The sequence below is a fragment of the Mastigoproctus giganteus genome, chromosome 2 (genome assembly GCF_048544385.1).
Source record: "Mastigoproctus giganteus isolate SK-2022 chromosome 2, ASM4854438v1, whole genome shotgun sequence".
Classification (NCBI taxonomy): Eukaryota; Metazoa; Arthropoda; class Arachnida; order Uropygi; family Thelyphonidae; genus Mastigoproctus; species Mastigoproctus giganteus.
In genome coordinates, this window is record NC_143576.1 from 259,291,289 (window position 1) to 259,308,302 (window position 17,014).

At 38.7% G+C, this 17,014-nt stretch overlaps 1 protein-coding gene across 2 annotated transcripts in view; it reads right to left on the reverse strand.

Moving 5' to 3' along the window:
- The window catches only part of LOC150090421 (lysophosphatidylcholine acyltransferase 1-like), a 347,274-nt gene that overhangs the window by 162,685 nt on the left and 167,575 nt on the right, over window positions 1–17,014 (reverse strand). For both annotated transcript variants that reach the window (XM_090369114.1, XM_090369115.1), the window contains exon 8: window positions 5,907–5,941. In XM_090369114.1, the coding sequence (XP_090225240.1) occupies window positions 5,907–5,941 (35 nt within the window). The remainder of the gene's footprint in view (window positions 1–5,906; window positions 5,942–17,014) is intronic.

The window sequence follows — 17,014 nt, forward strand, 5'->3', positions numbered from 1 at the left end:
TGAGTAATTCTGCCGGTCTCCTACTCTTAATATCATTAGTGCCAACGTGTACAACTATATCACCTTTTGTGCCCTTGAAAGATGATATCCGCTCTACAACGTCATCAACCTTTGCCCCTGGCAGACATACCCTGGTCCTGTTCCACCTATCCATTTTACATAGCATGTTCCCCGTTTCCCTGACAAATGAAAGACCATGTGATATTGCACGTGCTACAGACCTAAATGAGGCAACCCCGAGAATTACAAAGAATGCAGAGAAAATAAAAACAACTTTTATAACAAGAACAACTCAAAGTGTAATTAAAAACCATTAGATTAAGACACAAAGAATTGGAAGAGATGGAACAGCTGTCATCTGTTTGGATAGAAAATCAAACAAAAAACAATTTGCTTACAATAGAAGCAAAAGCATTAGCAATATTTTATTAAGTAATAGTCATAATAAAATAAGTATTTTATTCGTAAAAAATACTTACGTATTTTTTATTATTTATTATATTATAATAAAATATAATAATAATAAAAAATATTATAAAAAATTGTAATATTATTTTTTATTACGTATTTTAATCGTTATAAAATACGTAAGTATTTTATTACGATTATTTATTGTGTTTGGTAATGTTTTGGTTACCAATGTGTGTTCAATCTTGGGTGGTTGGCAACTAACCCTATTTTTCCCATAGGGCCTGTTGTTTGTATTGCACGATTTTGAATTGCACGAGTTTCTAGGAACACAACTATCGTGCTATACGAGGACTGACTGTACCACCATTTTAATGCAACCACTGGATCAAGACATTATTTATAACCTCAAGAGAGCATATAGAGCCTGCCTGACAAGTACTTGATCTGCAAAATAGGAGGGAACAATTTTCAGCCAAATTGGAATGTCTTGAATGCACTGCCATCTAAAAAAGATGCCCAAAATGCACTGAACATAATAGAGAATGTGTTGGCCTGCAGTAAAATTGATAAAGAAACAACTATTGCTTTTGATAACGACTGTGCTGTAGTTAAAAATGCATATAGGACAAAAACTGTGCAAACAACATTGGATTTTTTCTTTAAATTGTTTTTCTTTAAAGCCTTGTCTAACTGTATTGTTAGACAAGGCGTTTGTTTTTATTTTATTAATTTATTTTTGATATTATTATTATTCTTAGATATACAGTACGTACCAAGAAAAAAAAAAAAAAAAAAGGTTAAATTTTGCACTTTTGGGGGACCTCGTTATTACAAACCTGATAACACAAAATGTGAAAATTTAGATCCCTTGAACTTTGTATTAATGAGATTCCACTGTACAGTCAGTCCTCGTGTAGCACGATAGTTGTGTTCCTAGAAACCCTCGTGCAATGCAAAATCGTGCAAATAAACAACAGGCCCTATGGGGAAAATAGGGTTAGGTGCCGACCACCCAAGATTGAACACACATTTGTAACCAAAACATTACCAAACACAATCAATAATCGTAATAGAATACTTACGTATTTAATTATGACTATTACGTAATAAAATATTAAAAAATCAAACATAAAATACTTGTTTTATGTTTGATTTTCTATCCAAACTTGAATTATTCCTGCTATGGAAGCTATTTTTATTTTCTCTGCATTCTTTGTAATTCTCGGCGTTGCCTCATTTAGGTCTGTAGCACGTGCAATACCACATAGTTTTTCATTTCGCTCAAAGTGTGTCACAATTTCATATTTTTTCTCTATCGACAGAGGCGGACTGCCATAAGCCTTACCGGGGAAACCCCGGTGGGCCAGAGGCCGCTGTGATTTTGGCCATAAACCATAGCATGAGGCCACTAAATTTTCCTGGGTAAGAATATTTGACCCAGTCTGCCTCTGTTTATCGATATTGCTTTTCTTTTTCTCTCTGAATCTGCAGTGTCTTCAGCAGGACACTTCCTTTTCCCACCTTTTTAGTATTTTACTCATTTTTAGGGAATAAAGCACAATTACAAAATGAGGAGGCACGCTTGATACACATAAACAAAGCTGCACACGTGTAGCAACTGAATAAACAACACCGTAAAGGCAGAGATATGCTATTAACACCTCACATTTTACTAAAGCACATTTCTAGGGGTTACTGCCATAAAACAATAAAAACAATTTCCAGTTGCGTTCCTGCTAGTGGAATCTGTTATAAACTGGTAGTAAACTTGATCTAATTGCATTTGCGATTATACGGATAGCTGGAATTGTGTTGGTTTTTACGTTATTATGGTAAAATGTGTTTCCCCTTCACTGATATAAAAAACATAAATACATTTTCAGAATCTTCTCTTCATTCCTATCGTGTTGCGATCGGCTGGGGTGATTCTGTGTTTAACTGCCATTTCTTGTAAACACAAAGGCAAATCGTGCATAAGCGAATTCGGTTCGTGTTATATAAGATATTGTTTCCCTATTTATAAATTGTGTATGATCGAATTCGTGTAGTGTAAACACGTGTTATATGAGGACTGACTGTATGTCTTTTGGTTGCTTGAGCATAGGTTGGTTTATTATTGTTCAGGGATGATAAAGATTTTTTGGCCTCTTGATGGGTGACATTGTGTTCAGTTTTGTATCGCTGTATGTGTTTCTCACGTTTCCAAAGGGGACACTCCTTAGAAAACGCCGGGTGTGCTTCTCTGCAGTTTGGACAACTAGGTGTTGTAGCTGTGCATTCAGTGTCCGTGTGCGCGTAGTGGATCCATATGTGGAACAGGCAGCTGCTGCTCTGCATACTGTCTGTGAGTGCCCAAACTTCTGACACTTGTAGCAGTGTAATGAGTTTGGAATGTACACTCTAAGTAGTTGCAAAAAGAGGAAGTCAAAGAGTTCCAAGAGATTAGTGAAGTTGGGATAACAGTAGAGACAACAGATCAATTTGACAGAATGAGGTAGAGAGATTTTAAGCCAAAGAAGATAGAAAAGAGGAGATTACAAATTACTAAGTTTCTGACAGGGAATGTTGGAACAGATATATGCATAAGTACCACCCTTGAAGTGAAAAGAATCATACAGCGAATAACTTGGGCAACTGAGATGAGCAGCAATTTAATCAATTGATAACTGAGACATGTGGCAGAGAAGAAAAATGCATGGGATACATACAAATTAATGGGTGACATGGAAGCCTATGATAGATATAAGTTGGTCTGTAACCAAGTCACAAAGGAGATTAGGCAGGCAAAGGCAGACTATGAAAAATCCTTGGCAAAGGATGCAAAGAAAAACAGAAAAGAGTTCTTTACATACTTGAACTCGAAAAGGAAAGGGATGAATCAGATTGGTCCACTGGATATTGATGGTTCAACAGTTGAGGATCCTGCTCAGGTGGCTAACAATCTAAACGAGTATTTTGCATCTACATTCACGCATGAGGAGTTATTCAAGAAGGAGAATGATGTAGGTAAAGTAAACATTGGCAGTGAGCTGGATAATTTTGTAATAACTGAGAGGAAAGTGGAGGAGAGATTGTTGAGGATAAACATAAAAAAGGCACCTGGGGTGGATGGGATCTATCCAGTTATATTAAAGGAGGCAGCAAAGGAAGTAAGCAAACCCCTAGCCATACTTATGAGAGCTTCTTTGGACTCAGGGGAGGTACCCATAGACTGGAGATGTGCAAATGTAACCCCAATTCACAAAGGAGGATCAAAGGCTGACACAAGTAATTATAGACCTGTTAGTTTAACTTCTGTTCCAGGTAAATTAATGGAGGCACTGGTTAAAGAAGCACTGCAGGATCATCTAGACAAGAATTCAGTTATAGCTCAGACGCAGCATGGTTTTGTTAAGGGCAGGTCTTGCCTGACCAATTTGATTGGATACTATGATGTAGTCACAAAAGAACTGGATGCAGGGAATAACTTTGATATTATATATTTGGATCTTAGAAAGGCTTTTGATACTGTTGCACATGGAAGACTGCTGCACAAATTGGAGCAGTGTGGCATTGGAGGCAAATTGCTGCTATGGATAAGGGGATGGTTGAGTGGCAGAAGACAGAGAGTGGTAATCAATGGACACTGCTCAACGTGGACTAATGTTATTAGTGGAGTTCCTCAAGGTTCAGTGTTGGGTCCGTTGTTGTTTTCGGTGTTTATGAATGATATTGATGATGGGATATCAAGTTTAATGTCCAAGTTTGCAGATGATACAAAGGTTGGCAGGGTCGTTAAGGACAATACTGACGCTATGCTGCTGCAACAGGATCTGGAAAGGTTGAACAGATGGGCTGAGAGGTGGCAAATGAGGTTTAACATCGACAAATGTAAAGTGCTGCATATGGGAAACAGTAACCCCAGAGCAACGTATCAACTCTGCGGTACTACACTGACAGTGGTGGAGAATGAAAAGGACCTGGGGGTAATTGTGCAGGCAGATATGAAGTTCTCTGAGCAGTGCAGACGAGCTGCAAGAGTAGCTCATGGTGTCTTGTCAATGATAAACAGGAATTTTTCTAGCAGGGATAAGGAGGTGATTATTCCCTTGTATAAGGCAATGGTAAGGCCACATCTTGAGTACTGTATACAGGTCTGGAGGCCTCATTTCAAGAAGGATGTAGAGCTGCTGGAACGGGTACAGAGAAGGGCAACAAGATTAGTAAATGGAACAAAGGGTTGCTCTTACGAAGAAAGGGCTTAAGTTTTGCAAATTACAGAGTTTGGAGACTAGGCACCGGCGAGGTGATCTGATAGAGGTGTATAAGGCTTTGAATGGTTTGAGCATGCTCAATGCCAATGGGATTCTTCATCTTTCTCAGAATAATCACCTCAGAGGGCATAAATTCAAATTGAGGAAGGACGGATGTCGGATAGATGTGCGGAAATTTGCCTTTGGCCAGCGGGTGGTTGGTTGGTGGAACCGACTTCCATCACTTGTTGTTGAAGTTGATAGCCTAAACAAATTTAAAGCTCAACTGGACAGGTATTTCGAACGAACGGAGGGGTGAAATGGGAGTGTTTTTTTTTTTTTTTTTTTTTGGCTGATGCTGAATAAGCTTGCTTTCTTGCATCATATGCCTCTGCTAATGCTAATGCTAATGCTGTCAGAAAAAGTACATGGGGTTTGTCAGACTAAGTGGAAATGGACATTGTTGAGATTAGAACTAAGACCATGTATATTTGTGAAATGAATTAGGAAGTGTTTGGGAGATTTAGATCTTTTCACAGATAACCATGTTCCATTAGTTTGACAAGTTACGGTGTATTCAATAGTAAGAAAAAGTGGGTGGGACATGCTGTAAGAAGTAATGAAATTTTTGGATATGATGTACACATGGTAAAAATATACCCAGATATTTGACATAACGTGGCCTCGACAATGCCCACCGCATATACACTACTTGGACTGCCTCCAAGCACTATTTGGCAGAGTCGAGGTAGCAAGATTATACACTAGCTGATCTGGAAGTCTCCTAGAGAGTTACCAATAGGTTCGGTCCGGTGTACTAACTAGCGGCCTGCCTGTGAACACCGTTTTAGAGCTGTACCCTCGAAATGTAAGGAAGTTTGGATCTCACCATGGTGTTCATCATAACCTCAAAAGACATCAGTCATTTTGCAATATGATAGGAACCAGTTCACAAATGGTTAGGGAATGGGAAAGTGAATCCAGAATTTTTTTTTTTTTTTTTATAAAAATAACACTGGATACTATCATTCTCACTTTGAAATGTTAAATTTATTTTTGCATTTCTTCCCATGCACCATAATTGTTCTTATGTTTCTTTGCAAATGTCTGATTACATCACATTTCCCACCACCAGAAAGTGAAAGATCATATATACATAGTGGCCAAATTAATAATGTCATAGCTTTGTAGTTTTACAACACACTAAATGACAAGTCATGAGGGAGATCAAAAGAAAAGAGCTGCTCTAGACCATTTACTTACGCTCCAGGTCCTTCCCATGTCCACGTTACAGCATCCTAAAAGAAATAAATTATAGTTCTAAGTTGGGTTTTTTATTGTTTTCTTTTGTTATTTAGCATTAATAAAACCATATATAAAAAATATAAAACTACATCAAAGTTCATTACTATTTTTAGGAAAAAACTGCACTGCACCTTTTTTTTTTTTTTTTTTTTTTATCCATTTCTTTTGTCAATCTTAGTTATAAATGTAGTCTTTAGCCACAAATACAAAAGTTGGAAGGGTGATTAATGACAGTATCAGGGTATGCTATTATGAAAAAATCTAGAAAAATTAAGAAGATGAGCTGAGAAGTGGCAAATGAAGTTCAACAGTGACAAACACAAGATACTGCATATGGTTAGCAGTAATACAGATCTCGAGGCCTCATTTTAGGAAATGATGTGCAGATGCTGGAAAGAGTACAGAATAAGGCAATGAGATTGGCGAGAGGAACAATGGGATGCTCTAACCAAGAAAGGCTTCATTTCCACAAATGTCAATGTTTGGACACTAAGCATTTGCAGGGTGATATGACTGAGGTGTTTAGGGCTTTGAATGGATTAAGCAAGCTCAATGCTGATGGGATTCTTCCTCTTGCTCAGACCACTCATAAGGGGCCAAAAATTCAAATTGAGGAAGGATGGTAGTAAAATACATGTCCGTAAGTTTGCCTTTAGCCAGTGAGTGGTTGATTGCTGGAACAAACTTTCATCTGTTGTGGAAGTTGATACTTTAAATAAATTCAAGGAAGAACTAGAAAAAGTATTGGAGGGAATGAATAGGTTAAATGGGAGGTGACTTTTTTTTTTTTTTTTTTTTTGGCTGATTCTATATAAGCTTGCTTTCTTGCATCATTTTCCACTACTACTACTACAGTGGTGCCTCGTAATTCGACTATAATCCGTCGCCGAATTAGAGTCGAATTGCGGGTCAATATTTTCCATATAAGTTTATGGAAAATTGATTAATTCGTTGTCGGAGAGAAATACACAATATTATTGACTTTATTATATTCTACCATATAACAAACGAAATTACAAAATACATAACGAGTACATACATTTCATTGAGCCTTAGATGTTGGAAGGATGTTTTATTTATGTTGTTCTACCCTTTCTCTTCTCCTCCTGGCTTGAATGGGGATGAGGAATTGATCAAGGGTGGACTGTCTCTCCCTCATTTTCAAGATAGCCTTGAAGTGATGCATAGTAGTGTTGTTAAACAAGTCTGTCATTCTAGTTACAACAGCAGTGTCGGGGTGCCATTTTAAACAAGCAGACTGCACCTTCTCCCAATGGAATAAAATTTCTTTAATGGCATCTGTTGGCATCGGCCCTTTTTCCCTGTCTTCTTCTTCAAGTGAAATTTCCTTTTCTCTCTCTTTTGCTTCCTGTTCGCTGAGCGTTTTGAGTTCTTACATGGTTGGTTCATCATCGTGATCCTCCACAAGCTCTTCCACATCAGCCTCATCAACTTCTCCTATGTCGAGGTTCTCCTCCGTCAAAATGATTTCTCGCATGGCCGCAGTTGCTTCTGATTCTTCAGCGGCTTGGACTGCATTGTTGTCATCCCGAAAAAAGGAAGAAACGAGTTTCTTCCATGATGCACGAAGGGTCCTCTGTGTCACTCCCTCCCAGGCAGTTTTAATAAAGGAAATGGCGTGAAGAATATTGAACTCAGTCTTCCAGAACTCCTTCGGTGTCTTATCAGAATGAGTCACATCAAAAAGCTGTGAAAACAAAGCCTTGGTGTAAAGTTTTTTAAAACAGGCAATTACTTCTTGATCCATGGGTTGGATCAGTGATGTGGTGTTTGGAGGCAAAAACTGGACTTTGATGAAGTCAAAGTAAATTTCAAGAATGTTCACCAAGTCTTGGGGATGGACACTAGCATTGTCAAGAACCAGCAGTGCTTTCAAAGGTAAATTGTTGTCATTGAGGAATTTTTTTACGCTCGTGGCAAACTCCTCAAAAATCCAATCTTTGAAGACTTTCTGGTCTACCCAGGCTTTTGCATTGGATATCCACATCACTGGCAGTTTGGACTTGATGATTTTCTTCCCAAAGCACCGAGTAGAGTGGTAAACGAGAAGTGGCTTTACTTTAAAGTCTCCGCTTGCATTTGCTGCCAATAACAAGGTAAGCCTATCTTTCACAGGCTTATGTCCTGGGAGCGTCACTTCTTCTTGCGTGATGTATATTCGATTTGGTAAGTGCTTCCAAAATAACCCAGTTTCATCCCCGTTAAAAATTTGCTGCGGCAAGTAGCCTTCCTTCATAATTAAATCTTCAAATTTTTTCACAAACTCTTCTGGAGACTTTTTATCTGCACTAGCTGCTTCCCCATTCTGAGAACACTATGAATACCTGTTCTACCTTTGAATCTGTGAAACCACCCACGACTTGCCTTGAATTCATCAGTTCGATCTGAGATACATCCTGGAATTTTCTTCTGCAATTCTTCAAAAATTAACCTCGCCTTCTCACAGATCATTGCCTGAGTTACTGGATCTCCTTTCATCTGTCTTTCTCTAATCCAGGCAAGAAGCAGCTTTTCCATTTCTTCACTGATTAAATATCTGTTTCTATCAGAAATTTTCATTGCTCCAGCGAACACCCTAGCACCTATAATCTTGCCTCTTTGTTGTCAAAAAGTTGCCACGGTTGATCTAGGGACGCCATGCTCTTGAGCTACATCTGTAATTGTTCTACCTTTCTGCACTTTTTCTATAATTTCTTTCTTCTTTTCTATGCTCAACAAGTGTGTTTCTTTCCTGAATTATTCTGCTGTTCACTTCACTTTGGACCCATTATCAAATTTCACTCAAAAAATAAATAACTGCCAAAGCACAAAATTTTTTACTTTAAGAGAAAAGCAGAATTATAAATTAGCACAAACAACTAGAGCAAATGTGAACTCAGACTACGATTATTAACGAGATAATGTTGTCCCATAACTGAGGAAGAACTGACGGCATACCTGTAGCTATCTTTGAGGGCGGCTAATGTAGCTGAACGATTAAGGGATCTATTCCCACTTATACACAGTTACGCAGTCCAGCAAAGAATTCTATCATGCAATATCATGTAGCGTTTTCGCTGGCCCGCGAAATCCGACTGTCGAATAGCGGTACATCGAATTGCGAGACACCATCTGTACTACTGCCACTACCCAAGCAGTGTGATATCCTCTTGGTAGGGACACAATCCTCACACTGACTATATATATTCATGATGATCATATAAAAGAGCATGTGGATGGATGGTCATCAGTACCAGTGGATACAAATTGGATTAGTTTGGTATGTTGGGGTAGAGAGAGGATCTGAATTAGAGGTATTTTTTTGATGCCAGATCACTGAGTTGTTACAACTCCAGCTAAAAATTGGCAATAAGGTACCAGGCGTCCTCCTAGGTTAGCTGATTAGCTAACTTGGAGGAGACCTGTTATCTACTTAACATTGTCTTGATAATAGCCACCCGCAGTCGATCAGAAACAATGACAAGAATGCACTATATTAAGTATATTAAATAATATTTAGTATTATGTGATTAGTTTTAAAATTATTACTTAAGAGGAGGGAGTATATGATGAGAGCCTTGTCCATCAATTCGGCCCTGGAAGGATTGTGCAAGGTTCAAAGGATAGAATTTTTTTAAGCCTGGTCTGTACTTATTAACAGGAGAGACTGCTTCTGCAGGGATGGGATACACTTAAATAGAAAGGGTGCAAGAATATTTGCTGATGCTATCGAGGCAGTGTTAGATGGGTATGTATTTTGTATGTATGTATTTATTTGTCTTGGGCGGCACCTGGAACGTTAGTTCATCTCCGCCTCGTTAACTTATACAAATATACAAAGATTAAATACTGTACAAAAGAAAACCTCAACAGATTGAGGTAAACACAGATAATTTCAAAGTAAACAATGAAAGTAATCTTATGCATATTAACATAAAAAAAAAAAAAAAAAAAAAAAAAAACAAGTTCAAAGAAAATAATTAAGGATAACAGTACCATTCAACCGACAAAACTTTGCACAAGCCCAGAAGTCTTAAACAAACCTTAAAAACAGTTGAGGTTAAATCCAGTAAGTCCTGCAGTCATTAGTAGCAAAGTCACAGTCAGTTAACAGCCATCCGAACAAAGGAGCACAGGAATTAGCATTAGCATTAGCATTAGTAGAGGCATTTGATGCAAGAAAGCAAGCTTATGCAGCATCAGCCAAAAAAAAAAAAGAAAAAAAAAAAAAAAAAAAAGTAACATAAATAAATAAAAATAACCACTTCCACTTCACCCCTCTGTTCGTTCGAAATACCTGTCCAGCTGAGCCTTAAACTTATTTAGCCTATCAACTTCCACGACAAGGGATGGAAGTCTGTTCCACCCACCAACCACCCGCTGGCTAAAGGCAAATTTCCGCACATCTATCCTACATCTGTCTTTCCTCAATTTGAATTTATGCCCTCTCAGGTGATTTTTCTGAGCTAGAGGAAGAATCCCATCAGCATTGAGCATGCTCAAACCATTCAAGGCTTTGTACACCTCTATCAGATCACCCCGCTGGTGCCTAGTTTCCAGACACTGTAATTTGCAAAACTTAAGCCTTTCTTCGTAAGAGAACCCCTTTGTCCCATTCACCAATCTAGTTGCCCTTCTCTGTACTCGTTCCAGCAGCTCTACATCCTTCCTGAAATGAGGCCTCCAGGCCTGTATACAGTACTCTAGGTGTGGCCTGACCATTGCCTTATACAAGGGAATAATCACCTTGTATAAGGCAATGGTCAGGCCACATCGCCTTCATTGCCTAATTGAGTTATAGTTTCATCGCCTAATTGAGTTATAGTTGTAGGACACTTGTAGAGTTTCAAAAAAAAAAAAAAAAAAAAAAAAACACAACACACACACAGAGCACAAGTCCAGAGTGGTAGATCTTGTTGAGAAAATGGACGTCATTGCAGTGAAGGTGAAGAGTCTTGAGCTGAATTTGAAACATTCGCATGTGTAGTCATTACAGAAAGAATTGCGAGCCTTTTATTGAAGGTTGCCTTAGCAAAATCCTGAAGAGCGCGGTAACTCGTGGTATTTGATACAAAATTAGGTTCCAATCCTGATGAAAAGTTGGGAATTGCATTCTGCAGAATTACTCGAAATTCATTGTATGAGGGACAAGAGTACAACACGTGCTGCCAATCTTCCACACCGCCACAATGGCAGAGTTCCGTAGGAGACAAGCGAAATTTAAACAATTTCTTATTTAATGATCCATGTCCTGATATCAAATAGGAGGTAAACAAGTCAAGGCTAAACCAGACTGTAGATTTTTTATCCGTAAGAGAGTCAACTTCAGGAAAAAACTTACGCGTTACACTGCCCAGTGTTGTGTCATCCCACCTACCCTGCCACAAGTTGATCAACTCTTGCCAAATTCTTTGTCGTTCGGCTTTAACATCGACTTGAGTGTTAATAGAAATACCAAGGATCTCAGTGGGAATCTGACGTTTCAGGTGATAACATAAGCCTCTGAAAATTACGTAGAGATCGAGTGGTAACGTCCCGGCTAAAACCTGTAAAGCAGGTGTTGAAACTGTTCGACAAATCTTCAAAATACAAAGTAACATTGTACGCTGGATTGTCATCAATTTTGATTGAAATTGTACAGTCCGCACCCTATGGAACCAAGCGCCAGCAGCATAGGTAACCATAGGGAGAAACACAGAGATATAGTAGATTCTTAAATATCTTCTAGAAAGACCCCACTCAGTTCTAGGAAACTCTGACAAGAGCGCCGGTGAAATTTCTGATCTTAATTCGCAGACTGGATAAATGAGGGAGAAAGTTTAACTTGCTGTCAATAGTTATTCCCAAAAGTTTAATTTCCGTTATTAGAGGTATTTGTCTGTTGTTTATTTTAACTCTTGGTGGTCGACGAACATCCAATTTAGAGCCAAGGATCATAATTTTTGTCTTGGTAGAACTAATTTTTAACTTATTTTCAACTGTCCATTGTTGAAGATCAGATAGAACTTTCTCAGTGGATATTTCAAATAGAAGACCTTGAATTTCCACCAACAAGGACTGTCAAATCATCCGCATATGCCATGATCTTCATGTTGTCAAAAGTTCGGGTAATCCAACCTTGCAGGACAAAGTTCCAGAAAAGTGGTCCCAAAATGGAGCCTTGAGGACACCCTCGATAGACCTGACGCAAAATTTGTCTGTACTTAGATCTGGCGGTGATAAATCTGTTAGAGAAATAGCTCTTAATTAGAAGATAAAGTTGCTGGGAACATTCGGCATGACGTAAACGTTCGAGGGCACTTTCCCACCAAAGGGAATCAAAAGCACCCTCGAAGTCAATAAAGATAGCAAGAGTATACTTGAAACTGGAGTGTTCAACAGAAGAAATGAAGTCTACAAGGGCGTCCTCACAGGACCTTCCAGGAGCGAATCCGTATTGATTAGGCGCAATTAATCCCCTTTCCAATAACAAGTTGTTTAACGCAGGGCAATTAAACGTTCTAATAGCTTACCAAGGGTGGCCAATAAAGCTATAGGCTGATAAGACCTCGGTTCCTGGGGGGGCTTGTCAGGTTTCCTAATCAGCTTGATAAGGGCTGTCTTCCACAGATCTGGGAAAGTCCCAGCATCTAAACATTTATTGAAAAGTTGTAGAAGTATACTGGGCTTAATCTTGGCGAGCCGTACTATAAAGGTACTCTCCAGCATGTCCATCCCTGGGCATTTCTTAACTTTCACTTGTTTGACAGCTGTGTCCAACTCGATGGCACTAAAAGCCTCAGTCTTAATTGAAGAAACGTACAGAGAGTTGGCAGAACGAATATTAGTGTGAAAATCAGAGTCGGAGCTCACATTGTCCTGTAGAAAAAGATTATCTAGAATAATATTTACAGAATCCGTCCAGTTAGTGGTCTCCAGACCATTGTATATGATCGATCCATACACTTCTTGTGTATATAATTTATTTCTTACAATTTTATAAAGTAGCCCCCACGGGTCTGCATTACCAGAGTTGTGCACAAATTCTGTCCAAGTTTGCTTCTTCCTGGTAGCAATTGCCTTCACATAACGTTTCTTGAGATCAACGTAATTATTATAAAAGATGCGAACATCAGCCTGAGATAAATGACGATTGCGCTGATAGGTGCGTCGAGCGTGGTGGACCTGTTTCCGAAGCAAAGATAATTCTGACGACCACCAGGAACAAGTTCTGGAATTGACACGTTTTTTCCTTGATGATTTATATGAGGCATTAATCAAAATTTTTTGAATCTGTGTCGCAGCTTCAGACACAGACATGGCGTCAAAACGAGAGTTAGTCAGTTTGGAGAAATCAGCATTTACAGAATGTTCAAATATGTCCCAATTAATGTTATTAATTGAGAAGCGAACGTACTCAGGCACACAGATACTCGAATCTGAGGGAGGAGAAGGTATGGAGACCGAGAAAGAAATTGCCCGATGGTCACTTGTTGTCCAGTTAGGTTGTACAGTCCAATCGTTGATAGCTAGATTACAGAAGGAATTTGAAAAAGTGATATCAATATTTGATTCTCCGGAGAAGCTGGAGAACGTAGTGAACTGTTGAGGTCTGTTAAAAATCTTCATAGTATTATTAATAATAAATTCTTCCAGTAATTGCCCTCGAGCATCAGAGCGTGCACTAAACCAAAACTTAGACTTGGCGTTTACATCTGCTGAAATAAGGACATTATGAGGACCCAGAAAATTCAATGTGGATTCTAAATAATTTAATGAGTTATTTAAGTCTTCAGATGGAGGGCAGTATATTGAGATGATATAAAAGGTCATGGTAGAATATGTGACAAGGATACAAGTTGCAGTTTGGTGACAGAGACTGTTAATGACAGTTACATCAATTTTGTCGTTTAATACAACAATACAAGTCTTCGGTTGCTGGTGAGCAGGTTGGATTACTCGGGTGGAAAGAGAATAACCTGTGATCTTTGAACAATCTCTCATTCGCCCTTTAGCAAAATATGGCTCTTGAATAGTGATGATGTCGATTGAGTTTTGTTCTGCTGTTAATCTAATCCCGTCCGAAACAACTCTAGAATGATGCCCGTTGATCTGCATAAATTTCAGATTAATAGACTGAACACTAGGCAAGTTCGTACTATTAACATCACCAGCAGGGGAATTATTTACACTATATACACTGGAATTGGGTGTGTTACTCATCGGCAAGTGTTAGATGGGTAGGAAAACTGCTAGCTTTGGGGGGGGGGATACACAGACTAAAGATTAACAGTAGCCAGTGAGAGAGGTGAAAGTCATTCTTGCACGGCAGCAGCCTGGAAAACAAGATGCAGGGTATGTCAGAGACTGCTGGGAATCACTGCAGTGCAATGAAACACATGAGTTCTGTTAGGGTAGCTACGAACAGGTACAGGTGCATGTATACTTGCATATACACCAATGCTAGGAGTTTGGTAAATAAATTGATGAATATGAGGTGTTGGTCAAAACATCAAAGGCAGATATTGTTGGGATATCAGAGACGTTGTGTCACACAGATATAAGGAATGCAGAACTGGAATTTGGGGTACAATGTGTACAGAAAGGATAGGAAGGGAGCAGGAGTTATGCTATTAGTTAAGAAACACATAAAATCCAAGGAAGTGCAGCCAATCGATATCGCTGGACAGTGCAGTGCAGCGTCGAGTCAGTTTGGTGTGAAATAAGCACAGGGAGATCAAAATTGAGAGTAGGAGTGCATTATAGGCCTAATGACTCTGAATAATCACCTGAGAGGGCATAAATTCAAATTGAGGAAAGACAGATGTAGGATAGATGTGAGGAAATTTGCCTTTAGCCAGCGGGTGGTTGGTAGGTGGAACAGACTTCCATCCCTTGTCGTGTAAGTTGATAGCCTAAATAAGTTTAAGGCTCGGCTGGACAGGTATTTCGAACGAACAGAGGGGTGAAGTGGAAGTGGTTATTTTTTATTTATTTATTTTACTTTAATTTTTTTGGCTGATGCTGCATAAGCTTGCTTTCTTGCATCAAATGCCTCTACTAATGCTAATGAGTATAATAAAAAACTGTACAGGGAAATGGAATGGGCCAGTAAATCAGAAAGTCTTATAATGGGGGGGATTTTAATTTCCCGGATATTGACTGGAATTTGCTGTTGGTCACTCACACAGTAGCTAGGCTTTTGTGGATTTATTGGATGATTGTTTTCTACATCAGCATGTTCGGAAGGCAACCAGAGAGAGTAATACTCTTGATCTGATTATCAGTAGTGATTCTTCATGCATTAAAAATCTGCAGATAAAGGAACACTAGGTGGCAGTGATCACAGTGTGCTCAAGTGGCATTTATTCAAAGAGGTAACTACCATCAGAGGTAAAGGGAAGGGTTTTTGCTTTCGCAAAGGTGACTACGGAGATCTGAGACAGTATTTAAATTCTATACGGTGGGAACAACTGATGATGTTACCAACAGCAAATTCAAAATGGGAAACATTCAAAGAATTAATTACAGACGTTACTAGGCTTTACATACCAACTAAGAAATATTGTTCAAGGTTCTAAGAAATATTGTTCAACTGACATCCTAAATGGATGTCAGTTGAACTAATGAGACAGGTGGCAGAGAAGAAAAATGCATGGGTTACATATAAATTAATGGGTGACACGGAAGCCTATGATTGATATAAGCTGGTCTGTAACCAAGCCACAAAGGAGATTAGGTAGGCAAAGGCAGATTATGAGAAATCTTTGGTAAAGGATGCAAAGAAAAACAGCAAAGAGGTCTATACCTATGTAAACTCTAGAAGGAAAGGATGAATCAGATTAGTCAACTGGATATTGACGGTTCATCTGTTGATGATCCTGCTCAGGTGGTTGACAAACTAAATGAGTATTTTGCATCTACATTCACACATGAGAATGTAGTGTTCTCATGTGTGAATGTGGCATTCCCCTCCCTAAATAAATCCTCTCTGAGGATTTATTTAGGGAGGGGAATGCTAGAGGTTAATTAAACTCCAGCAGTGAGCTAGATTATTTTGTAATAACTGAGAGTAAAGTAAAGTGGAGGAGAAATTGTTGAAGGTAAACACAAGAAAGGCACCTGGGGTGGATGGAATCCATCCAGTTATATTAAAGGAGGCGGCAAAGGAAGTAAGCAAACCTTTAGCCATAATTATGAGAGCTTCCTTGGACTCGGGGGAGGTACCCATGAACTGGAAATGTGACCCCAATTCACAAAGGAGGATCAAAGGGCAACACAAGTAATTATAGGCCTGTTAGTTTAATTTCTGTTCCAGGGAAATTAATGGAGGCTCTGGTTAATTGTTTTGTTTGGTAGTTCTGATGCTGACTTCGCTGCATTATCTGCTGTGTCATTGCCTTCTATTCTGGAGTGGCCTTGGACCAGTAAAAAGTTATTTCAGTGCTTTTTATTTTTGACAGAGGTTGATTAGAAAGCCAAATTTCTAGTAAGAGACAATGATGAGAATGATGTTTACCATGTATGTCCGAGATGGCACTAAGCGAATCAGAATATATATCAGGAGAGAAAGTGATGACTTGTGACACTTAATGCAAGCTAGATAGCATATAATTCTGCAGAAAGTATGCTGTACTCATCTGAAAGGGATTTTGAGACTACATGCGAAGGGAATACAGCTGCTGCACCTACATGTGGGTGGAACTTAGAACTATCCATACAGATTAAGAGTTTCCGAGTGTGTTCCGAAGTATGGCTGGCACACAGCTGTTGGATGTTAAGTGTTGGAATGGTATTTTTTGACCACTGAGCGAAGTATACATTAGGGCTTGCATAAAACCGGGAAATTTCAAAACCGAGTTTAACCGAAGTTTACTCTTAAAACCGGTTTAAAAACCGATTTTCTCAGACTTAGGGAAAATAATTAAAAGCTTATAACACAGGTATTTATTTTATCTTGGGTAGATTGTAAAAATCGTAATCAAATCTTTTAAACAAAATCTATCACCTCTTATAGCAAAAAAAATAAAAAAAATTAAAATGCTCAAAAAAAGTAACCAGCTTGGAATTATACAAAATTACAAATT